Below are 19,462 nucleotides of genomic sequence, written 5' to 3' on the forward strand. Positions count from 1 at the left end.
AGAGGGAGAAAAGAGAGGGAGGAGGTAGAGGAAGGGACGAGATAACGGGAAGGAGGAGAGATGGAAGGAAAGAAGGATAGGAATGAGAGAAGGGAGAGAGAAGAAACGACAAACAGATAGTGAGGACATAGAGGCTGGAGCAGTGAAGAGAGGGGGAGGGAGAAAGAGGAGAGAGAGAGAGGATGTGCCACAAGTGTTGCTGTATGACCGAGCATGGCCGCATGTTTGCTTTGTGAGACAGACATGCAGACAGAATAGCAATGTATGAAGACCTGTCCATCAGTGTGTGTGTGGTGTGGTTGCCTGTGTCAAATTTGAAATCCATCGTTTTCCACCATTGCGTGCGTGCCGGCGTGCGGCACCCAGCACACGACACACCACACACCAGCCCACCACACACACACACACACACACACACACACACACACACACACACACACACACACGGCCCCCCTTTTCCTTTCCAGGCATACATCGTACAGAGCAGCAAGTCTGCCCGAGCGCAGCACAGAGATGCACAGCTGACGAATCACTCCGCGCAAGTAGTTCCCAATTTATGTGATTGTACGATAGCAGGTACACTTGATTTTTTGTTGTTGTAAACATTTCAATTTCAGACATCTACTATTCCAGTATACAATGTAGGGTTGGATTAAAACCAGCAATGTATTTGTGGGCCAACATTTTAAAGAAAATGATGATCTGTCTCTACATCAACGATTGATTAGACGCAAATGCATCTAAATTGGACCAAATAACACATTCGAGGCAACAGCAAGCATGTGTATTTGCCCCACAACAAGCCATCTTTTGTATGTCTGTCCAACTTGCACAGGGGACTACTTTTCTGCTATTGAAGTTAGTTAGGGAGAGGCGAGGAGCAATCCGACGGTTGCGGATGTACACCTCTCCCCTCCGAGGCCTGGTTAGGTTCTCCCGGCACACTCTCCGCTTCTCTACGTGCAAGCTGTTTTATTGTATACGCGAAGACCCACTTAGGCAACAAATGAATGAAAATTAAGCCGTTTTGAAGGTGAAGTTTATTTTTGTTTTTTTTTCTAGTTAAGCGTCCTATTAGCTGTGGAGAAAGCCGTAGCTAAGTTTTGAATGAGAGAAAAACGCCCGAGGACCACAAAATAGGCAGGTGAGCTACTGAATTGAAATGCTATCCCGACTTGTACAACGAATCCAAAACGTCCACAACGCCAACTAGTAGCGACCAACAACTGGAATAGTACTAGCTACCCCCCCCCCCTCCTCCACCCCCCGTAGCGAGCAACGTCGTTAGCCTGGCGATAACAAAAGGATTGAAAGTTGAAAGATATATTATCAACGGAGGGCAGAGGAAAGGAGGAGAGAACGGAGGTGGGACAAGATTTCATTATTTATTAAATGTTTTTTAAAAGCCGGTTCTATGGGAACACACGTTGTTGTATTCTTGTCACTTCTAATTTGGATGTGGTTTGAGCGAGAGTCGAGGAAGAGTGAGAATATGAGATATTGTGACAAAGATTTCCCAACTTTGGAGAATACGAGAAAGAAAAAATAGATTTAGTAATTTGTGAGGTGAACTGATACTTAAACCCAAATATTATCTGTATAATTGATTAATATGGATTGTAACTGCCTTTCTGGAAGCAACATAGTGGTAATAGTTACCAGGATAGGATTCCAATGCTAGACTTTTCTGGAAATAGGTAATGGTTGAAATGAATGTGTTTTGGCCAGTAGCACTCAAACTAGCTAGTGTCCCAAATGAATTACTTTCCAATAGCTGTTATTATTAATATTAGGGGAAAATAGCTTAGTAACTAGTCAGCCAGTTTCTTGCTAATATTTTTTACACGTTGTAAAAGTTAAGGCAAGATTGCTAAGGCTATGTTGCAACTAACGTAGATAGCTAGCTACCCTGTAGAAATGTGTTGGCTGGTTGATGTAATCAATCAATCAAGTTGCAACAAAAAAAGTGAAAGGGGCGGGCTTTGGCGACCGGTGGGACATTAATGATATCGATAAATAACTTTGATATTTGTTCATATAGTTTATCTCTGTTGCCATGAAATTTACTTTTTGTTGTTGTTGTTGCCTTGTTTAGTCTACAATTCTAACCTAAAGTGTGAGTTTACTGTTACACACAGACTGGCACCGTTTGTGTGGCTTAGACCAGCATTAGGATAGTAGACAAAGGCCAACAGCATTGTGAATGAGGCCAAACACTATACTACTGCAATATTTTCTTTTGAGTGGTTTTTAATCAGTATTACAGGAAATTATTTTCTTCAATTAGGCTTGTAAAGGTTATCATCACACACAAAAAAAACATACGTCCTAAAATTGTAGTGTTGTGTTTTGTCGTGATATTACAGTTAAGTGAACTTTGATGATGATGCATACATTGTGTGGAACTCGGCTCTTGTTGACAGACCCATTTTTTTCGACAAAATGTACCCTCCAAAAAAATGACAGCTATTGAATGTACAACTGTTCTATTAATTTGATAACTGTATGTAGAGTTCGTTTCACGTCTCGTGGGGTCGGTATAACGACAAAGTCGGTTTAACGGGAACATTTGAAACCGGAAGATGTCTTGTCCTGAGGTGACCGTCTAGTCTTTTGTGTCACTGCACGAACGTTAGCGCGCTAGCCCTCCCCCTCAAGACACAAAACTTACTTCATATCTTACTAACTTCACATCACACACACATAGTTTTGTGTGTGTGTGGTGTGTGTTGATGTTTCCCCACTTGATAGTTGAACATGTGACTCCTCATTGTGTAGCCTAATACTGGATTTTACAGTGTTATTTGTCTGTTGTGAACTCTAAATTGCTTTTGTTTGAGTGTGTGTATATGCAACCTGGTCTCAGAGAATTTAGTATTATTCTGTACGTATGTCCGAGATGTTCCATTTAGTGTGATGTTTTTGTATGATTACATAAAACATATGGTTACTTAAGGCATAAGCATCGCTAACTACTCATTGCAAATTCGTAACATATGTTACGTTTTGCGAATTCGTAACATATGTTACGTTTTGCGAATTCGTAACATATACATAATACTAATTGTAATTCGTAACATATCTTACGAAATGGAGTGATGGACGTCCACAAATTGATACATATCGTACTATTTGGAGTGTCTCGGATTTACGTACAGAATAATACGAAATGTTCTCATACCAGGTTGGTATATATGTGTATTTTTGCTATTATGAGCAGTTGGTGTTGAAAACCAGACAGTAAGAGGCTTATGAGAATGAGACCGTAGTGAGCACGGTTACATTGCACACAATAATGTGATTTATTGTGGATAGTCTGATTTTTTAATATAATAATTTGTTTTAAAACGTTTAAATGCTTTGCAAGCACAACAATTTCCCTAATACTCCTGTTTACATGGACACATCTGAGATCAGGCTGCCTGATGGGACTTATGATAAACGCAGAAAAATCACCAATCAAAATAAACGCTCTGCCACACTGACCACGTTATTTTTGGGAAGAACATTTGATTCTGAGTTCGGACAGATGAAGTTTGTATGTGAAAACTATTTCAAACTAAGATGCTTTCAGTTGTTCCCAACTCACTTCAGTTGCACAAAAGAGAGAGAGCCTTGAACTGCTGGTGTTAACAGACGTACAGATCAAATACACACCGCTGGAACTCGGCTTAAAAAGGTCTTTACATGACCTAATCATTTGAAAGATTGCTCTTAAAAACTTGTGTTTTTAAATCGGCGTATTCTTAGATAAATTATGATCTAACGGTGTTTTAAGGAGAGTAACGTTTTTACATGACTGATGTCGTACTCAGCCTACTGCCATGTACCCGTACTTAGTGAAAAACAGATTGTTAATCTGCTATACTGAGGGCTTTGGATGTTTGGTATTTTGTTGCTGGGTTGAGTTCATGTGTGTGCTGATTGGTGACAAGACTTTTCCTCAGTGATGTAGTGTATGTGTGTTTTATCTGTGTGTGTGTGTTGCAGTATGCCCTCGGTGATGGAGCGGTCGGGGAGCGGCGTTCTGTCTAGGAGCAGGGCTAAAACCAATGGAAACAACCAACACTCGGAGGAGGACAGCAGCGATGAGGAGCACGCTCACGGTGCGCACGTATACACACACACACACACACACACACACACACACACACACACACAATGGGTCTATTCATTCCGTCAAACAGTTGAAACTTTTCATTTTTGCAACTTAAACAAGTTTCTGTTGGTCAAATTCGGGTACACGGGCAAAAAATAACATGGTAGAAAGTTTATTTTGATTGGTGATTTTTTTTCTGCGTTTATCAAAAGTCTCATCAGGCAGCCTGATCTCAGATGTGTCCGTGTCAACAGGATTATTAGAGAAATTGTTCTTTCAAAGAATTTACAAGTTTTAATCAAACTATTATATTAATCTAACTATCCACAATAAATCTCATTATTGTGTGCTTGTAATCGCGCTCACTACTGTCTCATCATACTGTCTGCATACCAACTCAGTTCATGACAGCAAAATACGCGCACACACACACACACACACACACACACACACACACACACACACACACACACACACACACACAAAAGCACTGAAGAGTTCACAATAGACAAAAAACACAGTCCCTCCCCATTTCGTTCTCTTTGCTTCCGTTTAAGACATGTGCAACTTCCAGCGCGCCTTTAGTGTGAACACTGAGGCTGTACCCTCATTAAGTTACAGGTGTAACAGTAGGCTACTGAGGCTGTACCCTCATTAAGTTACAGGTGATAACGGTAGGCTTAACTAGGGGCGTTGTACCCCTCAGTAAGTTACAGGTGTAACAGTAGGCTACTGAGGCTGTACCCTCATTAAGTTACAGGTGTAACAGTAGGCTACTGAGGCTGTACCCTCATTAAGTTACAGGTGTAACAGTGGCCGTGTAGATAACTGAGGCTGTACCCTCATTAAGTTACAGGTGTAACAGTGGCTACTGAGGATATTTGATCATAATGTAGGCCTAACGGAGTGGTCTTTATTTTATTTATTGAACCATTATTTAACTAGGCGAGTCAGTTAACAACAAAGTCTTATTTACAATGACTGTCTACCGGCGGCCAAACCCGGACGACGCTGGGCCAATTGCGCGCCGCCCTATGGGACGTCCAATCACGGCCGGTTGTGATGCAGCCTGGAATCGAACACAATGGAGAAAATGCATCCCATAATATTTTAACATGGAAACAGCTGTTCTATCATTCAGTGTTCAATGAAGGCCTACATTCCATTAGACTTTTGAAAAAAATAACATGCAGGGCTTGACATTTAACCTGTTTATCCACTTGTCCCTCTGACAAGGTGGTGACTGGACATGTTGTTTGATGCAAGATATCACGTTACAAAATAAAATGCATTATTATTCCCATACCATTTATTACAGAGAATGTGATACATTACCTATTGGCTACTTAGCTTATTCAAGCCTGTCTCAAAATACAACACTGCCCCTTTAAGACCAAAAAAAAAAGAAGCTCTTTACATGACTGGCTTTTCAAAGATGTCTAGAAATGTACTCGTTTTGTGCCCTTGTAGGAAGCAGTCACTCCCCTATTTCTGACTACAACTGATCTATAACTGTGCTAATAACTCACTAACTGGCAAAGGATATGAACAAAATGTGCACACGTGGCTACATGCAGCTCTCACTATGATCTCAAAACAAGCGCATCTACTCACGACCGCTCATACTGTAAACACAGTCCAGTTCAAAGTGCCTGGCACAGATCCATATATGGCAATTGTCTATATGCATATAGGCCTACTGCAGCTCTGATTGGTTATGGTGCACTAGTCTGTGCTGAGTAGTGCATGTCTATACAATAGAATCCTACAAAAAAATATTTTGCATAGTTTTTTTATTTTTATCCCCCCAGGTATGTTGCATTAAAAGTGGCTGATATTGTGGTCAGTCGATCACATTTGCCACAGTAAAGGGAAACGTTGATGGTGTTAACAGGGAAAAACTCTAGAACAGTGGTCACCAAACTTATTTTTCTGAGTCAATATCACTTTGAGTCAAAATGCAAGCTGAGATCTACCGCTCAGATTTATTATTTTTATTTTTATAGCATGACTTTAAAAAAACGGAAGGAAGCTATAGGCCCAATACAGTATCACTGCATATTGGCTTTGCTTGAATTGCCCTACCGATGCATTGTTGTTTGGGCCATTTCTTAAAATGTATATTTCTACATTTGAGGTAGGCTATATGATCATACCGGTAATAGATCCTATTGTTGTATTACTTGTGAAACACAGCTGAGTGAGTATACATTTTTAAATCATGTGCTTTTATTTTACTGGGCTGATGGTGACTGCATCCGATGGTCAGTCTCAGCAGAGGGAGAGAGCAGCAGACTGAGGGTCAGTCTCAGCAGAGGGAGAGAGCAGCAGACTGAGGGTCAGTCTCAGCAGAGGGAGAGCAGCAGACTGAGGGTCAGTCTCAGCAGAGGAGGAGACAGCAGACTGAGGGTCAGTTCAGCAGAGGGAGAGAGCAGCAGACTGAGGGTCAGTCTCAGCAGAGGAGAGAGCAGCAGACTGAGGTCCGTCTCGGAGGAGAGGCAGCAGACTGAGGGTCCGCATCAGGAGAGAGAGCAGCAGACTGAGGGTCCGTCTCAGGGAGAGAGCAGCAGAGTGAGGGTCCGTCTCAGGGAGAAAGCAGCAGACTGAGGGTCCGTCTGCACAGGGAGAGAGCAGCAGACTGAGGGTCAGTCTCAGAGAGGGAGAGAGCAGCAGACTGAGGGTCCGTCTCAGGAGAGAGCAGCAGACTGAGGGTCCGTCTCAGGGAGAGAGCAGCAGACTGAGGGTCAGTCTCAGCAGAGGAGGAGAGCAGCAGACTGGGTCTGTCTCAGGAGTGAGCAGCAGACTGAGGGTTCGTCTACGGGAGTGAGCAGCAGACTGAGGGTCCGTCTCAGGAGAGAGCAGCAGACTGGGTCCGTCTCAGGGAGAGAGCAGCAGACTGAGGGTCCGTCTCAGGGAGGGCAGCAGACTGAGGGTCCGTCTCAGGAGGGAGCAGCAGACTGAGGGTCCGTGCTCAGGGAGAGAGCAGCAGACTGAGGGTCCGTCTCAGGGAGAGAGCAGCAGACTGAGGGTCCGTCTCGGGAGAGAGCAGCAGACTGAGGGTCCGTCTCAGGGAGAGGCAGCAGACTGAGGGTCCGTCTCTCAACATCCCTCCGCTCTCTCTTTCCTCCTCTGACACTGACCAAAGGAGACACCGTCTTCCAGCTGACGGCAAAACTCGAGTCGCACCACATTGTTCTGCTTCATGTAAACATTCATTCAAACACTCCTGTGAACAGAGAAAGTGAAATCAATCAATCAAATGTATTTTATAAAGTCCTTTTTACATCAGCAGTTGTCACAAAGTGCTAATACAGACCCAGCCTAAAACCCTAAACAGCAAGCAATGCAATGTAGTAGCATGGTGGCTAGGAAAAACTCCCTAGAAAGGCCAGAACCCAGGAAGAACCTAAGAGGAACCAGGCTCTGAGGGATGGCCAGTCCTCTTCTGGCTATGCCGGGGTGGAGATTATAACAGAACATGGCCAAGATGTTCAAATTTCATAGATGACCAGCAGGGTCAAATAATTATAATTATAATCACCACAGTGGTTGTCGAGGCTGCAACAGGTCAGCACCTCAGGAGTGTAAATGTCAGTTGGCTTTTCATAGCCGATCATTCAGAGTTAGAGACAGCAGGTGCGGTAGAGAAAGAGTCGAAAACGCAGGTCCTTGATATTAAAAAAGACCAATCCACTAACAACAACAACAACAAAGCCTATAGATACACTTTCCTACTCATTCATTACAGCTGCACTGCTTGTAGCGCTGAGTGAAATAGAACGTGCATTTTATGGATTATAAAAGTGTTGAATACAAAGTGTGTTGACAGTGCTGAGTAAGAACTTTAAACATGAAGTCACTCATAAAAACAGCAGATCTTGCTGTATTCGTTGACAGTCCTCTCTAGTCGTGGTTTAAAGTTTAAAACAGCAGCTCTTTGCTGTATTCGTGTGACAGTCTCTCTCTAGTCGTGGTTTTAAAGTTTAAAAACAGCAGCTCTTTGCTGTATTCGTTGACAGTCTCTCTCTAGTCGTGGTTTTAAAGTTTAAAAACAGCAGCTCTTGGCTGTATCGTTGACAGTCTCTCTCTAGTCGTGGATTTAAACATCTTGAAATCTCACAGTAGCTTTCTTTATGCCAGGCTACATTACTGCAGACACGATAATCTGAGCCATCCGATTGGCCAGCGTAGGCCTATAGGCACTTGATTTGCTCTCTGGGCCTGCAGGAAGCAGAGTTTGTGCCCCTGCACATGAATGGTTCAAAATGGCAACAGTTCGTCTACCGGTGCGGAGGGCAGCTGAATCGGTGCACTACGACAACAGCCTGAGACAAATCTCTCACGCGCTCGTCTCTGCTCGTCTGTCTCTCTCTGGGGTTATCGCTAAATATCTCTCTCTCTGGGCTTATCGCTAACTCTCGCTCTCTCTCTCTGGGCTTATCGCTAACTCTCTCTCTTCTGGGCTATCGCTAACTCTCGCTCTCTTGTTACGCTACTCTCTCTCTCTCTCTGGCTTATCGCTACTCTCTCTCTCTCTCTGGCTTATCGCTAACTCTCTCTCTCTCTGGGCTTATCGCTAACTTCTCCTCTTGGCTTATCGCTACTCTCTCTCTGGGCTTATCCTAACCTCTCTCTCTCTGGGCTTATCGCTAACTCCTCTCTCTCTCTCTGGGCTTATCGCTAACGTTCTCTCTCCTCTCTTGGGCTTATCGCTAACGCTCTCTCTGGGCTTAACGCTAACGCTTTCTCTCTCTCTGGGCTTATCGCTAAACTCTCTGGGCGTATTGCTAATACTCTCTCTGCTGATGTCTCTCTTCCTCCACTCATCCCTATTTTCTCTCTCTCCACAGACAGTATGATTCGAGTGGAGGAGCTACCAGGCACAGATACCTGAGTTAAACCCAGGTACCAAAGAGGGAAGGGGGGACGAGAGGGAGGTGGATTTGATTATTTGGCTGTGTATGTGACAGATGGAGTGAGAGAAAATGAGGAATGTATGACTAACGTGTTGTGTGTGTTGCACAGACACTCCAAGCCGCTACAATGAGAAGGAGCAGAGGAGTATGCTGGTGTGGTGCGCCCAACAGCCTCATCTCTGACGCCATGTGTAAACACAAATTATCTGCTATCTCTCCCTCTCTCTCTCTCTCTCTGTCTCTGCTGTCCTCTCTCCTGTCTCTTTCGTCTCTTGCTGTGTCTCTCTCTCTGCCTCTCTCAATTCAATTAAAGGGTTTTATTGGCATGGGAAACATATGTTAACATTGCCAAAGCATGTGAGTAGATAATAAACAACTCTCCCTTCTCTGCTCACTCTCCCTTTCTCTGCTCACTCTCCCCCTCTCTCTCTGCTCACTCTCTCTCTCTGCTCACTCTCCCCCTCTCGCTCTGCTTCCCCTCTCGCTCTGCTCTCACTCTCGCTCTGCTCTCACTCTCCCTCTCTCGCTCTCTCGCTCTCCCTCTGCTCCCTCTGCTCACTCCGCTCACTCTCCCTCTCTCTGCTCACTCTGTTCAACTCTCTCTCGCTCTGCTCTCTCTCCCTCTCTCTGCTCACTCTCCTCTCTCTCTCACTTCCCTCTCGCTCTGCTCACTCTCCTCCTCTCCCTCTCGCTCTGCTCACTCTCCCCCTCTCCCTCTCGCTCTGCTCACTCTCCCTCTCTCGCTCTGCTCACTCACCCCTCTCGCTCTGCTCACTCTCCCCCCTCGCTCTGCTCACTCTCCCCCCCTCGCTCTGCTCACTCTCCCCTCTCGCTCTGCTCACTCTCCCCCTCTCGCTCTGCTCACTCTCCCCTCTCGCTCTGCTCACTCTCCCCCTCTCGCTCTGCTCACTCTCCCCCCTCTCGCTCTGCTCACTCTCCCCCTCTCGCTCTGCTCACTCTCCCCCTCTCGCTTCTGCTCACTCTCCCCCTCTGCCTCGTCACTCTCCCCCTCTCGCTCTGCTCACTCTCCCCTCTCGCTCTGCTCACCTCCTCTCTCGCTCTCTCTGCTCACTCTCCCTCTCTCGCTCTCGCTCTGCTCACTCCTTCCCTCTCGCTCTGCTCACTCTCCCCCTCTCGCTCTGCTCACTCTCCCTCCCTCCCTCTCTCGCTCTGCTCACTCTCGCTCTGCTCACTCTCCCTCTGCTCACTCTCCCGCTCTGCTCTCCCTCTCCTCTGCTCTCTCTCCTCTCTCCCCCCAGTGGATGAGTATATTCTGATGGCTAAAGAGAAGCATGGCTACAACATGGAACAGGTACAGTCAATCTGACTTTAAACAGGAAATATACTGAACAAATATAAACAAAACATTTCAAAGATTTTACTGAGTTACAGTTCACAAGGAAATCAGCCAATAAAAAATAAATAAAAAAAGGTACTAATCTCAGAATTTCACATGAATGGGATTACAGATAAGCATCTGTTGGTCACAGATACCTTTAAAAAAGTAGGGGCGTGGATCAGGAAACCAGTCAGTATTTGGTGTGACCACCATGTGCCTCATGCAGCGTGACACATCTCCTTCACATAGAGTTGATCAGGCTGTTGATTGTGGCCTGTGGAATGTTGTCCCACTCCGCTTGAATGGCTGTGTAAAGTCGCTGGATATTGGCGGGAACTGGAACACGCTGTCGTACACGTCGATCCAGAGCATCCCAAACATGCTCAATGGGAGACATGTCTGGTGAGTTTGCAGGCCATGGAAGAACTGGGACATTTTCAGCTTCCAGGAATTGTGTACAGATCCTTGCGATATGGGGTTGTGTATTATCCTGCTGAAACATGAGGTGATGGCGACCGATAGAAATTGGTAAAGATAAAATGCAATTGTGTTCGTTGTCCGTAGCTTATACCTGCCCGTACCATAACTCCACCGCCACCATGGGGCGCTCTGTTCACAATGTGGCCATCAGCAAACCGCTCGGCTGCACGACGCCATACAAATTCTATGGTTGGACGTACTGCCAAATTCTCTAAAACGCCTGTGGCAGAGAAATTAACGTTAAATTCTCTGGCAACACCTCTGGTGGACAATCCTGGAGTCAGCAAACAAATTTCACACTCCCTTGTCCCCCAGCACAAGGTGCACCTGTGTAATGATTGTGCTGTTTTAATCAGCTTCTTGATATGCCACACCGGTGGATGGATTATTTTGGCAAAGTAGAAATGCTCACTAATAGGGATGTAAACAAATTTGTTCACAATTTTGAGTGAAATAAGCATTTTGTGTGTATGGGACATTTCTGGGATCTTTTATTTCAGCTCATGAAACATGGGACCAACACTTTACATGTTGTGTTTTATATTTATGTTCTGTGTAGTTATCTCATAGAGCTCTGGTTCAAAATAATGCACTAAATAGGGAGTAAGGTGACACTGGGAATTAATCCTCCTGTCTGTCCCCCTCCCCTGGGTCAAAATGTCACTGCTCTCTGTCTGTCTGTCCCCCACCCCTGGGTCAAAATGTTACTTCTCTCTCTGTCTGTATGTCCCCCTCCCCTGGGTCAAAATGTTACTTCTCTCTCTGTCCCCCTCCCCTGGTTCAAAATGTTACTTCTCTCTCTGTCTGTCCCCCTATCCTGGGTCAAAATGTCACTGCTCTGTCTGTCTGTCTGTCTGTCTGTCTGTCTGTCTAGGCCCTGTCTCTAAATGTCACTGCTGTCTGTCCAGGCCCTGGGTCTAAATGTCACTGCTCTCTGTCTGTCTGTCTGTCCAGGCCCTGTCTCTAAATGTTACTGCTCTCTGTCTGTCTGTCTGTCTGTCCAGGCCCTGGGTCTAAATGTTACTGCTCTCTGTCTGTCTGTCCAGGCCCTGGGGATGCTGCTGTGGCATAAACATGATGTGGAGTGTTCCCTTGCTGACCTGGCTAACTTCACTCCCTTTCCTGAGGAGTGGACCGTAGAGGACAAAGTCCTGTTTGAACAGGCCTTCAGCTTCCATGGCAAGAGCTTCCATCGTATACAACAGATGGTGAGGACACTTACTGGGGAGCTACACTGGAGCGTTGTGAAAACACTGTTTAACTTCTACCGAGTCAGAAACCCGGATCCGGGAGCACCCCCCACCCCCCACCAGTAAAAAAGCTGAATAGCATAGCTAGCATAGCGTCACAAGTAAATAGTAGCATCTAAATATCATTCAATCACAAGTCCAAGATACCAGATGAAAGATCCACTTCTTGTGAATCCAGCAATCATTTCTGATTTTTAAAATGTTTTACAGGGAAGACAATATGTAAATCTATTAGCTAACCCACGTTAGCAAAAGACACCATTTTTCTTTGTCCACCATTTTTTCTCTCCACCAGTAGCTATCACCAATTCGGCAAATAAAGATATTGATAGCCACTAACCAAGAAAAAACCTCATCAGATGACAGTCGATAACATATTTATTGTATAGGATAGTTGTTAGAAAAATGTGCATATTCAGGTAGAAATCATAGTTTACAATTGCACCCACCATCACAATTCGACTAGAAAAATACAGAGAGCAACGTGTATTACCAATTTACTCATTCATAAACATTTCAATAAAATAGACAAAGCATAGCAATGGAAAGACAAAGATCTTGTGAATTCAGACAATATTTCAGATTTTCTAAGCGTTTTACAGCGAAAACACAATAAATCGTTATATTAGCATACCACATGTGCAAACGTTACCCCAGCATGAATCCAAGGCAACGGGAGCGAACGTTATGATCACCAAAATATATTAATTTTTCACTAACCTTCTCAGATTCTTCCGATGACACTCCTTGTAACATCATATTACAACATACATATAGAGTTTGTTTCGAAATGTGCATATTTGACCACAAAAAACGTGGTTATACAATGAGAATAGTAGCAAAACTGGCCTGAAAATGTCGGGCGCTATCTCTTGAGAGTGATCTAGTCTAATCGATAGCTAATCATAAACTTGACTAAAAAAATACAGGGTTGACAGGAATCGAAAGGACAAATTAGTTCTTAATGCAATCGCTGACTTACATTTCAAAAATTACCTTACTGTCAATACCGGTCCGCCAAAGCGAAGCTACACATAACAAAATGGCGATATATGCGTTTAAAATTTTTCAAACAGAACAGCGATTTATCATCATAAATAGTTCTTACTGTGAGCTGTTCTTCCATCAGATCTTGGGCAATGTATCCTTTCTCCGGTCTAATCGTTTTTGGTCGAAAGATGCCCTCTGCCGCGTCGAAATGGCCAATAACGTTCGGATGTTACAGGAAACGTGCCCAGCTCATGGAGAGAGTCACAAATAAATGCCTCAAAATCGCACTAAACGGATATAAATTGCTATTAAAACGGTTTAAATTAACTACCTTATGATGTTTTTAACACTATAACAGTAAAAAAATGACCGGCGATATATTACTGGCTAAACCAAGGCTTGGAAAGGGGTCGGGCCGACGCCTTGCATGCGTCCAGCGCAGGATCCAAAAAGAGCTACTTCCGGTCTTTTCTGTTTTATACAGGCCCTGGATTGCGCAATCGACTCCATTCAAATTGTCCACTTACTGACATCTAGAGGAAGTGTAGGCAGTGTTTGTATCCTCATAGCATTCACAGGGCATTAAAACTGACCTGGACCAGAGGCCAAGATTTCTGAAATCTCACTCCCTGTCAGGAAAGTGCTGTAGATAAGAGTTCTGTTCCACTCAGAGACATATTCCAACGGTTATAGAAACTAGAGTGTTTTCTATCCAATAATAACAATAATATGCATATTGTACGAGCAAGAATTGACTACTAAGGCAGTTTATTATTGGCAATGTAAAAAAAAATAAAGTGCTAACAGCACCCCCTATTGACAAAAGGTTATTAACCTTTTACACTGGAGAACCAGAGTGTAATTTTAAACTCTCACCACCCTCTCTCTCTGTCTCCCCCTCCTCTCTCTCTCGCTCTGTCCCCCCTCCCTCTCTCTCTCTCGCTCCCCCCTCTCGCTATGTCCCCCCCTCTCTCGCTATTTGTCCCCCTTTCTCTCGCCCCCCTTTCTCTCGCCCCCTCTCTCTCGCCCCCCCTCCCTCTCTCTCGCTCCACCCTCCTCCTCTCTCTGTCCCCCCCCCTTCTCTCTGGAGCTGCCTGATAAAGCTGGTTCTCAGGCTGGTCGGTACTACTACAGCTGAAGGAAGACCAGGACCAGAACCAGTGTTATGGACCGACAGCTAGAAGACTGGTCGAAAGACAGACAAGGAAGATGGGTGAGGAGGAGAGTGGAGAGGGAAAGGAATGGAGGGGGTAGGAGGAATGGAGAATGGAGGGTAGGAGAGGGGGAAGGAATGGAGGGGTGGGAGGTGGACAGGAGGGAGACATGGGGAGGGGAGAGACTAGAGAACACAAACTATATAACTTGTAAGTCGCTCTGGATAAGAGCGTCTGCTAAATGACTTAAATGTAAATGTATATATACCTCGGCCTAAACATCAGCGCCACAGGTAACTTCCACTTAGCTGTGAACGAGCTGAGAAACAAGGCAAGAAGGGCCTTCTATGCCATTTTAAAAGGAACAAAATTCAACATACACAAGAGCTCCCGAGTGGCGCAGCGGTCTAAGGCACTGCATCTCAGTGCTAGAGGCATCACTACAGACCCTGGTTTGATTCCAGGCTGTTTCACATCCAGCTGTGATTGGGAGTCCCGATTTTGTTTATCTGTCGGCCCCAGCCTCGAACTCAGGCCCTGTGTGTAGCTAACTGACCCTCTCGGCCCATTCATCGCCATTTACCTGTTGTTGTTGTCCTAGCTGTTTACCTGTTGTTGTTGTCCTAGCTGTTTACCCGTTGTTGTCTTAGCTCTCCCAATCAACACCTGTGATGGCTTTATGCCTCTCTCTAATGTCAATATGCCTTGTATACTGTTGTTTAGGGCAGCTCTCATTGTTTTATTTTACTGAGGAGCCCCTAGTCCTGCTCAACATGCCTCAGATAGCCCCCTTGTCCCACCCCCACACATGCGGAGACCGCACCTAGCTTAACTGGTGCCTCCAGAGATGCAACCTCTCTCATCGTCACTCAATGCCTAGGTTTACCTCCACTGTACTCGCACCCTACCATACCCTTGTCTGTACATTATGCCCTGAATCTATCCTACCACACCCAGAAATCTGCTCCTTTTATTCTCTGTTCCCAACGCACTAGACGACCAGTTCTTATAGCTTTTAGCCGTACCCTCATCCTACTCCTCCTCTGTTCCTCTAGTGATGTTTATTTTACATTTCATTTATTTATTTCACCTTTATTTAACCAGGTAGGCAGTTCAGAACAAGTTCTCATTTACAGTGTGTGCAAATGAAGTAAGGAGGTAAGGCAATAAATAGGCCAACAGTAGTGAAGAAATTACAATATAGCAACTTACACTGGAGTGATAGATGTGCAGATGAGGATGTGCAAGTAGAAATACTGGTGTGCCAAAGAGCAGAAAAACAAAAACATATGGGGATGAGGTAGTTATTTACAGATGGGCTGTGTACAGATGGGCTGTGTACAGATGGGCTGTGTACAGATGGCCTGTGTTCAGCTGCAGCAATTGGTAAGCTGCTCAGATAGCTGACGCTTAAAGTTAGTGAGGGAGATATGAGTCTCCAGCTGCAGTGATTTTTGCAATTCGTTCCAGTCATTGGCAGCAGAGAACTGGAAGGAAAGGCGGCCAAAGGAGGAATTGGCTTTGGGGATGACCAGTGAAATATACCTGCTGCGCGTGCTCCACCCTGCTATTTGTGGCAGGGAAGTTGCTCACTCGCAGAGAGACGAGGGGGGGGTTTATTGAGAGAACAGGGGGGGGGTATAGAGGAGACGAGGGGGGCGGGGGGGGGGTGTAGAGAGAGACGAGGATGGGGGGCGGGCTTAGAGAGAGAACGAGGATGGGGGCGGGTTAGAGAGAGACGCAGGACGGGGGCAGGGGTTAGAGAGAGACGGGGGGTTAGAGCAGAGACGAGGATGGGGGGGTTAGAGAGAGACGAGGATGGGGGGGGTTAGAGAGAGACACGGAATTGGGGGGGGTTAGAGAGCACAGGATGGGGGGGGTTAGAGAGAGACGAGGATAGGGGGGGGTTAGAGAGAGACGAGAATGGGGGGTTAGCAGAGAGACGACGGACTGGGGGGGGTTAGAGAGACGAGGATGGAGGGTGGGTTTAGCACGTAAGACAAGGAATCGAGGGAGGGTTAGCAAGAGAGACGAGGGGGGGTTAGAAGTGAGACAAGGATTGGGGGGAGCGGGTTAGAGAGAGACAAGGATGGGGAGCCCTTAAGAGTGAAGGATTTGAAAGGGTAAATAGATATGAAAGTAAGAATGTACAAAAATGAATCGCTCGGGGTCTTTCACTTACTCATCCCTTCCTCTTTATCACTCCATGTCTCTCTCTCCCCCATCCCTCCCTCTCTCATCCCTTCCTCCCTCCCACCCTCTCCATCCTTCCTCCTCCCCCACCCTCTCTCACCCCCCCTCTCTCCCATCTTCTTTCTCTCCCCATCCCTCCACTCTCTATGTCCTTCTTACTCCCCATCCCCTCCCTCTCATCATCCCTCTCTCTCCCCATCCTCCCCCTCTCTCACCCATCCGTCCCTCTCTCCCCATCGCCTCCCTTCTCTCCCATCCCTCCCTCTCTCACATCTCTTCTCTCTCCCACACCTCTTCTTCCTCCATCTCTTCTCTCTCCCATTCCCTCCCTCTCTCCATGTCCTTCTCTCTCCGCCATCCCTCCCTCTCTCCATCGTCTCCTCCCCTCCCATCCCTCCCTCTCTCCAATGTCTTCTCTCTCCCCCCATACCTCCACTCTCCCATCCTCCCTCTCTCCCATGTCTTCTCTCTCGTGCCATCCCTCCCTCTCTCCATCCTTCTTCTCCCATCCCCTTCCCCCCCCTCCCCTCCCATTGTCTTCTCTCTCCCCACCCTCTCTCCATGTCTTCTCTCTCTCCATCCCTCTCTCCTCCCCTCGCCTCCCCTCTCTCCCATCCTCCCTTTCCCCAAATCCCTCCCTCTCTCCCATCTCTTCTCTCTCCGCCATCCTCCTCCTAATGCTCTTCCTCCCCATCCCTCCCTCTTCCTCCATGTCTTCTCTCTCCATCCCCTCCTCTCTCCATGTCTTTCTCTCCTCCACCCTCCTCTCTACCCCTATCCTCCCACTCACTCCTCCATCCCTCCCTCTCCCCAGTCCCTCCCTCATCTCCGCTCTCCCTCCCCCGGACTCCCTCCCTATCTCCATCCTCTCTCTAGCTCACCCATCCCCTCCCTCTCTCCCCATCCTCTCCTCTCATCCCCATCCCTCCCTCTTCCCCATCCCTCACCTAACTCTCCAATCTGCTTCTCTCGCTCGCCCATTCCCTATGCTCTCTCCATCTCTTCTCTCTCCCCCTACCCTCCTCTCCTCCAATGTCCTTCTCTCTCCCCATCCCTCCCTCTCTCCATGTTTCTCCTCTCCCATTCCCTCCCTCTTCCATCCAGTCTTCTCACTCCCCATGACCTCCTCTCTCCCACCTCTCTCATTCTTCCTCTCCACCTCCCTCGTCTCCACATCTTCTCTCTTCCATCCCTCCCTCTCTCCAATCGTCATTTCTTTCCCCATGTCCCTCTCCCATGTCTCTCTCATTCTCTTCTCTCCCATCCCTCTTCTCACCATGTCTTCATCCCCCATCCCATCCCTCTCCCTCCAGCCACGCATCTCCCACCCTCCCTCTCTCCCCTACCAGTTATTCTGTCTCCTCTCCCCTCCCATCCTCTTCTCTCTCCCACATCCCCTCCCTCTCAATGTCTTCTCTCTCCATCATCCCTACCCCTTCTCTCTCTCTGGCATCCCTCTCTCTTCCAGTCTCTCCACTCCCATCCTTCTACTCCCAGATCGCCTCCCTCTTCTCACATCCCTCCCTCTCCCCTCCCTCCCTTCCCCATCCCCTCTACCCCATCCCTCCCTCTCATCCATCCCTCCCTCTCTCCACTCTCTTCTCTCTCCCCATCCCTCCCTCATAATCTCTCTCCCCCTCCATCCCTCCCTCTCTCCATGTCTTCTCTCTCCCCATCCCTCCCTCTCTCCATCCGTCTCTCTCTCCCGATTCCCTCTCTCGCTCCCTCCTTCCCTCCCTCTCTCCTCCCTATCGTCATCCCCTTCTCTCTCCCCATCCCTCCCCCTCTCCATCCCTTCCTCCCTCCCTCAGCAATGATGAGATAGAGGGAGACCCGGGCAGCGACAGCGACTTTGAGATCGACACCAAGAAAGAGGTGAGCAGAATGAAGTGTTCCTCTTCTCCTGAGTGGCACAGCGGTCTAAGGCACTGCATCTCAGTGCTAGAGGCGTCACTACAGACCCCGGTTCGATTCCGGGCTGTATCACAACCTGCCACGATCGGGAGTTCCATAGGGCAGCGCACAAGGGGAGGGTTTGGCCGTCATTGTACATAAGAATTTGTTCTTAACTGACTTGCCTAGTTAAATAAAGGTTAAATGTCTGTGTACGGACCCTCCAGACAGTGAAACAGCAGAGCTCCAGTGGTTCTGGAGGAGAGAGGGGAGCGCCAGGCCGGTCTAACCCACAGAGGAAGGAGTCTGTTGGGGCTCAGTACCGCCACCACCCCCTGAGAGCTCGTCGGAGACCACCTAAAGGTACCTTAGACACACACCGGGTTTCTTTATCCAGGTGTGCGCGTGCGTTAGTGTTGCATGGTATACCAAAACTTTTTTCGATTTAAAAAAACAAAAGTTCGTTACTGGAATTTTTGTTTACGTTCAGAACTCAAACTTCTGTCAAATGTCTTGAGAGACTGAAGTCTGTCAGCGCAGCCCTTTTATAGAGCAAAGTGCCTGGTCCACTGAGTCATTCATTACTAGTGCCATCTGGCATGTAGAAACTGTTAATTACTGTTCTCAAAACAATGTCCATACAGGCTGGAAAAACTTTACAATGCAGGAAGGTACCTGTAGCTTCCAGCTAGCTTTGTAGGCTAACTTTCCTTGCTAGCTTACAGCTGAAGCTTTTGTCACGTTCCCCAGCAAGAAAACCAACAAAGAGTCACTGACAACAACAACCAAAACAAAGTAGGTGGAGTTTTAGGGGGTAACAACTGGAACCTAAAAGACACTCACCTCATGAGAGCCACTAAATTTGCCCAAGAAGAGGAAAACAAAAGAAAAACCCACACCAAAACTTAAAGACAGGAAGCAAACCAAAACGGTGGAGCTAAAACAAAAACAGGGAAGATCAGATAAAGGAATGTTTGTCTAGAAATCGAAATTTGGAGCACCAACTAAAAGGTGTTAACCTTCCACATCTACCAAGACAACTGGAGCACTGGGCCAGCACAGGTGTAACACCTTCCCACTAACGAGATGGACAACCAGCACAGGTGTAACACCTTCCCACTAACGAGATGGACAACCAGCACAGGTGT

The 19,462-nt window shown here is 46.7% G+C and overlaps 1 protein-coding gene across 1 annotated transcript in view; it reads left to right on the top strand.

The window, feature by feature from the left end:
- The first annotated feature begins 904 nt into the window (after positions 1 to 904).
- The window catches only part of rcor2 (REST corepressor 2), a 29,478-nt gene continuing 10,920 nt past the window's right edge, over positions 905 to 19,462 (top strand). The window contains 13 exon segments of the mRNA XM_070439414.1: positions 905 to 1,365; positions 3,991 to 4,106; positions 8,950 to 8,965; positions 8,967 to 9,004; positions 9,125 to 9,174; positions 9,176 to 9,206; positions 10,275 to 10,327; positions 11,881 to 12,042; positions 14,165 to 14,249; positions 14,252 to 14,264; positions 14,267 to 14,287; positions 18,233 to 18,296; positions 18,542 to 18,677. Coding sequence (XP_070295515.1) covers positions 3,992 to 4,106; positions 8,950 to 8,965; positions 8,967 to 9,004; positions 9,125 to 9,174; positions 9,176 to 9,206; positions 10,275 to 10,327; positions 11,881 to 12,042; positions 14,165 to 14,249; positions 14,252 to 14,264; positions 14,267 to 14,287; positions 18,233 to 18,296; positions 18,542 to 18,677 — 784 coding nt within the window. The 5' untranslated portion in view covers positions 905 to 1,365; position 3,991.

Source organism: Salvelinus sp. IW2-2015, unplaced genomic scaffold, assembly GCF_002910315.2.
Source record: "Salvelinus sp. IW2-2015 unplaced genomic scaffold, ASM291031v2 Un_scaffold1619, whole genome shotgun sequence".
Taxonomy (NCBI): Eukaryota; Metazoa; Chordata; class Actinopteri; order Salmoniformes; family Salmonidae; genus Salvelinus; species Salvelinus sp. IW2-2015.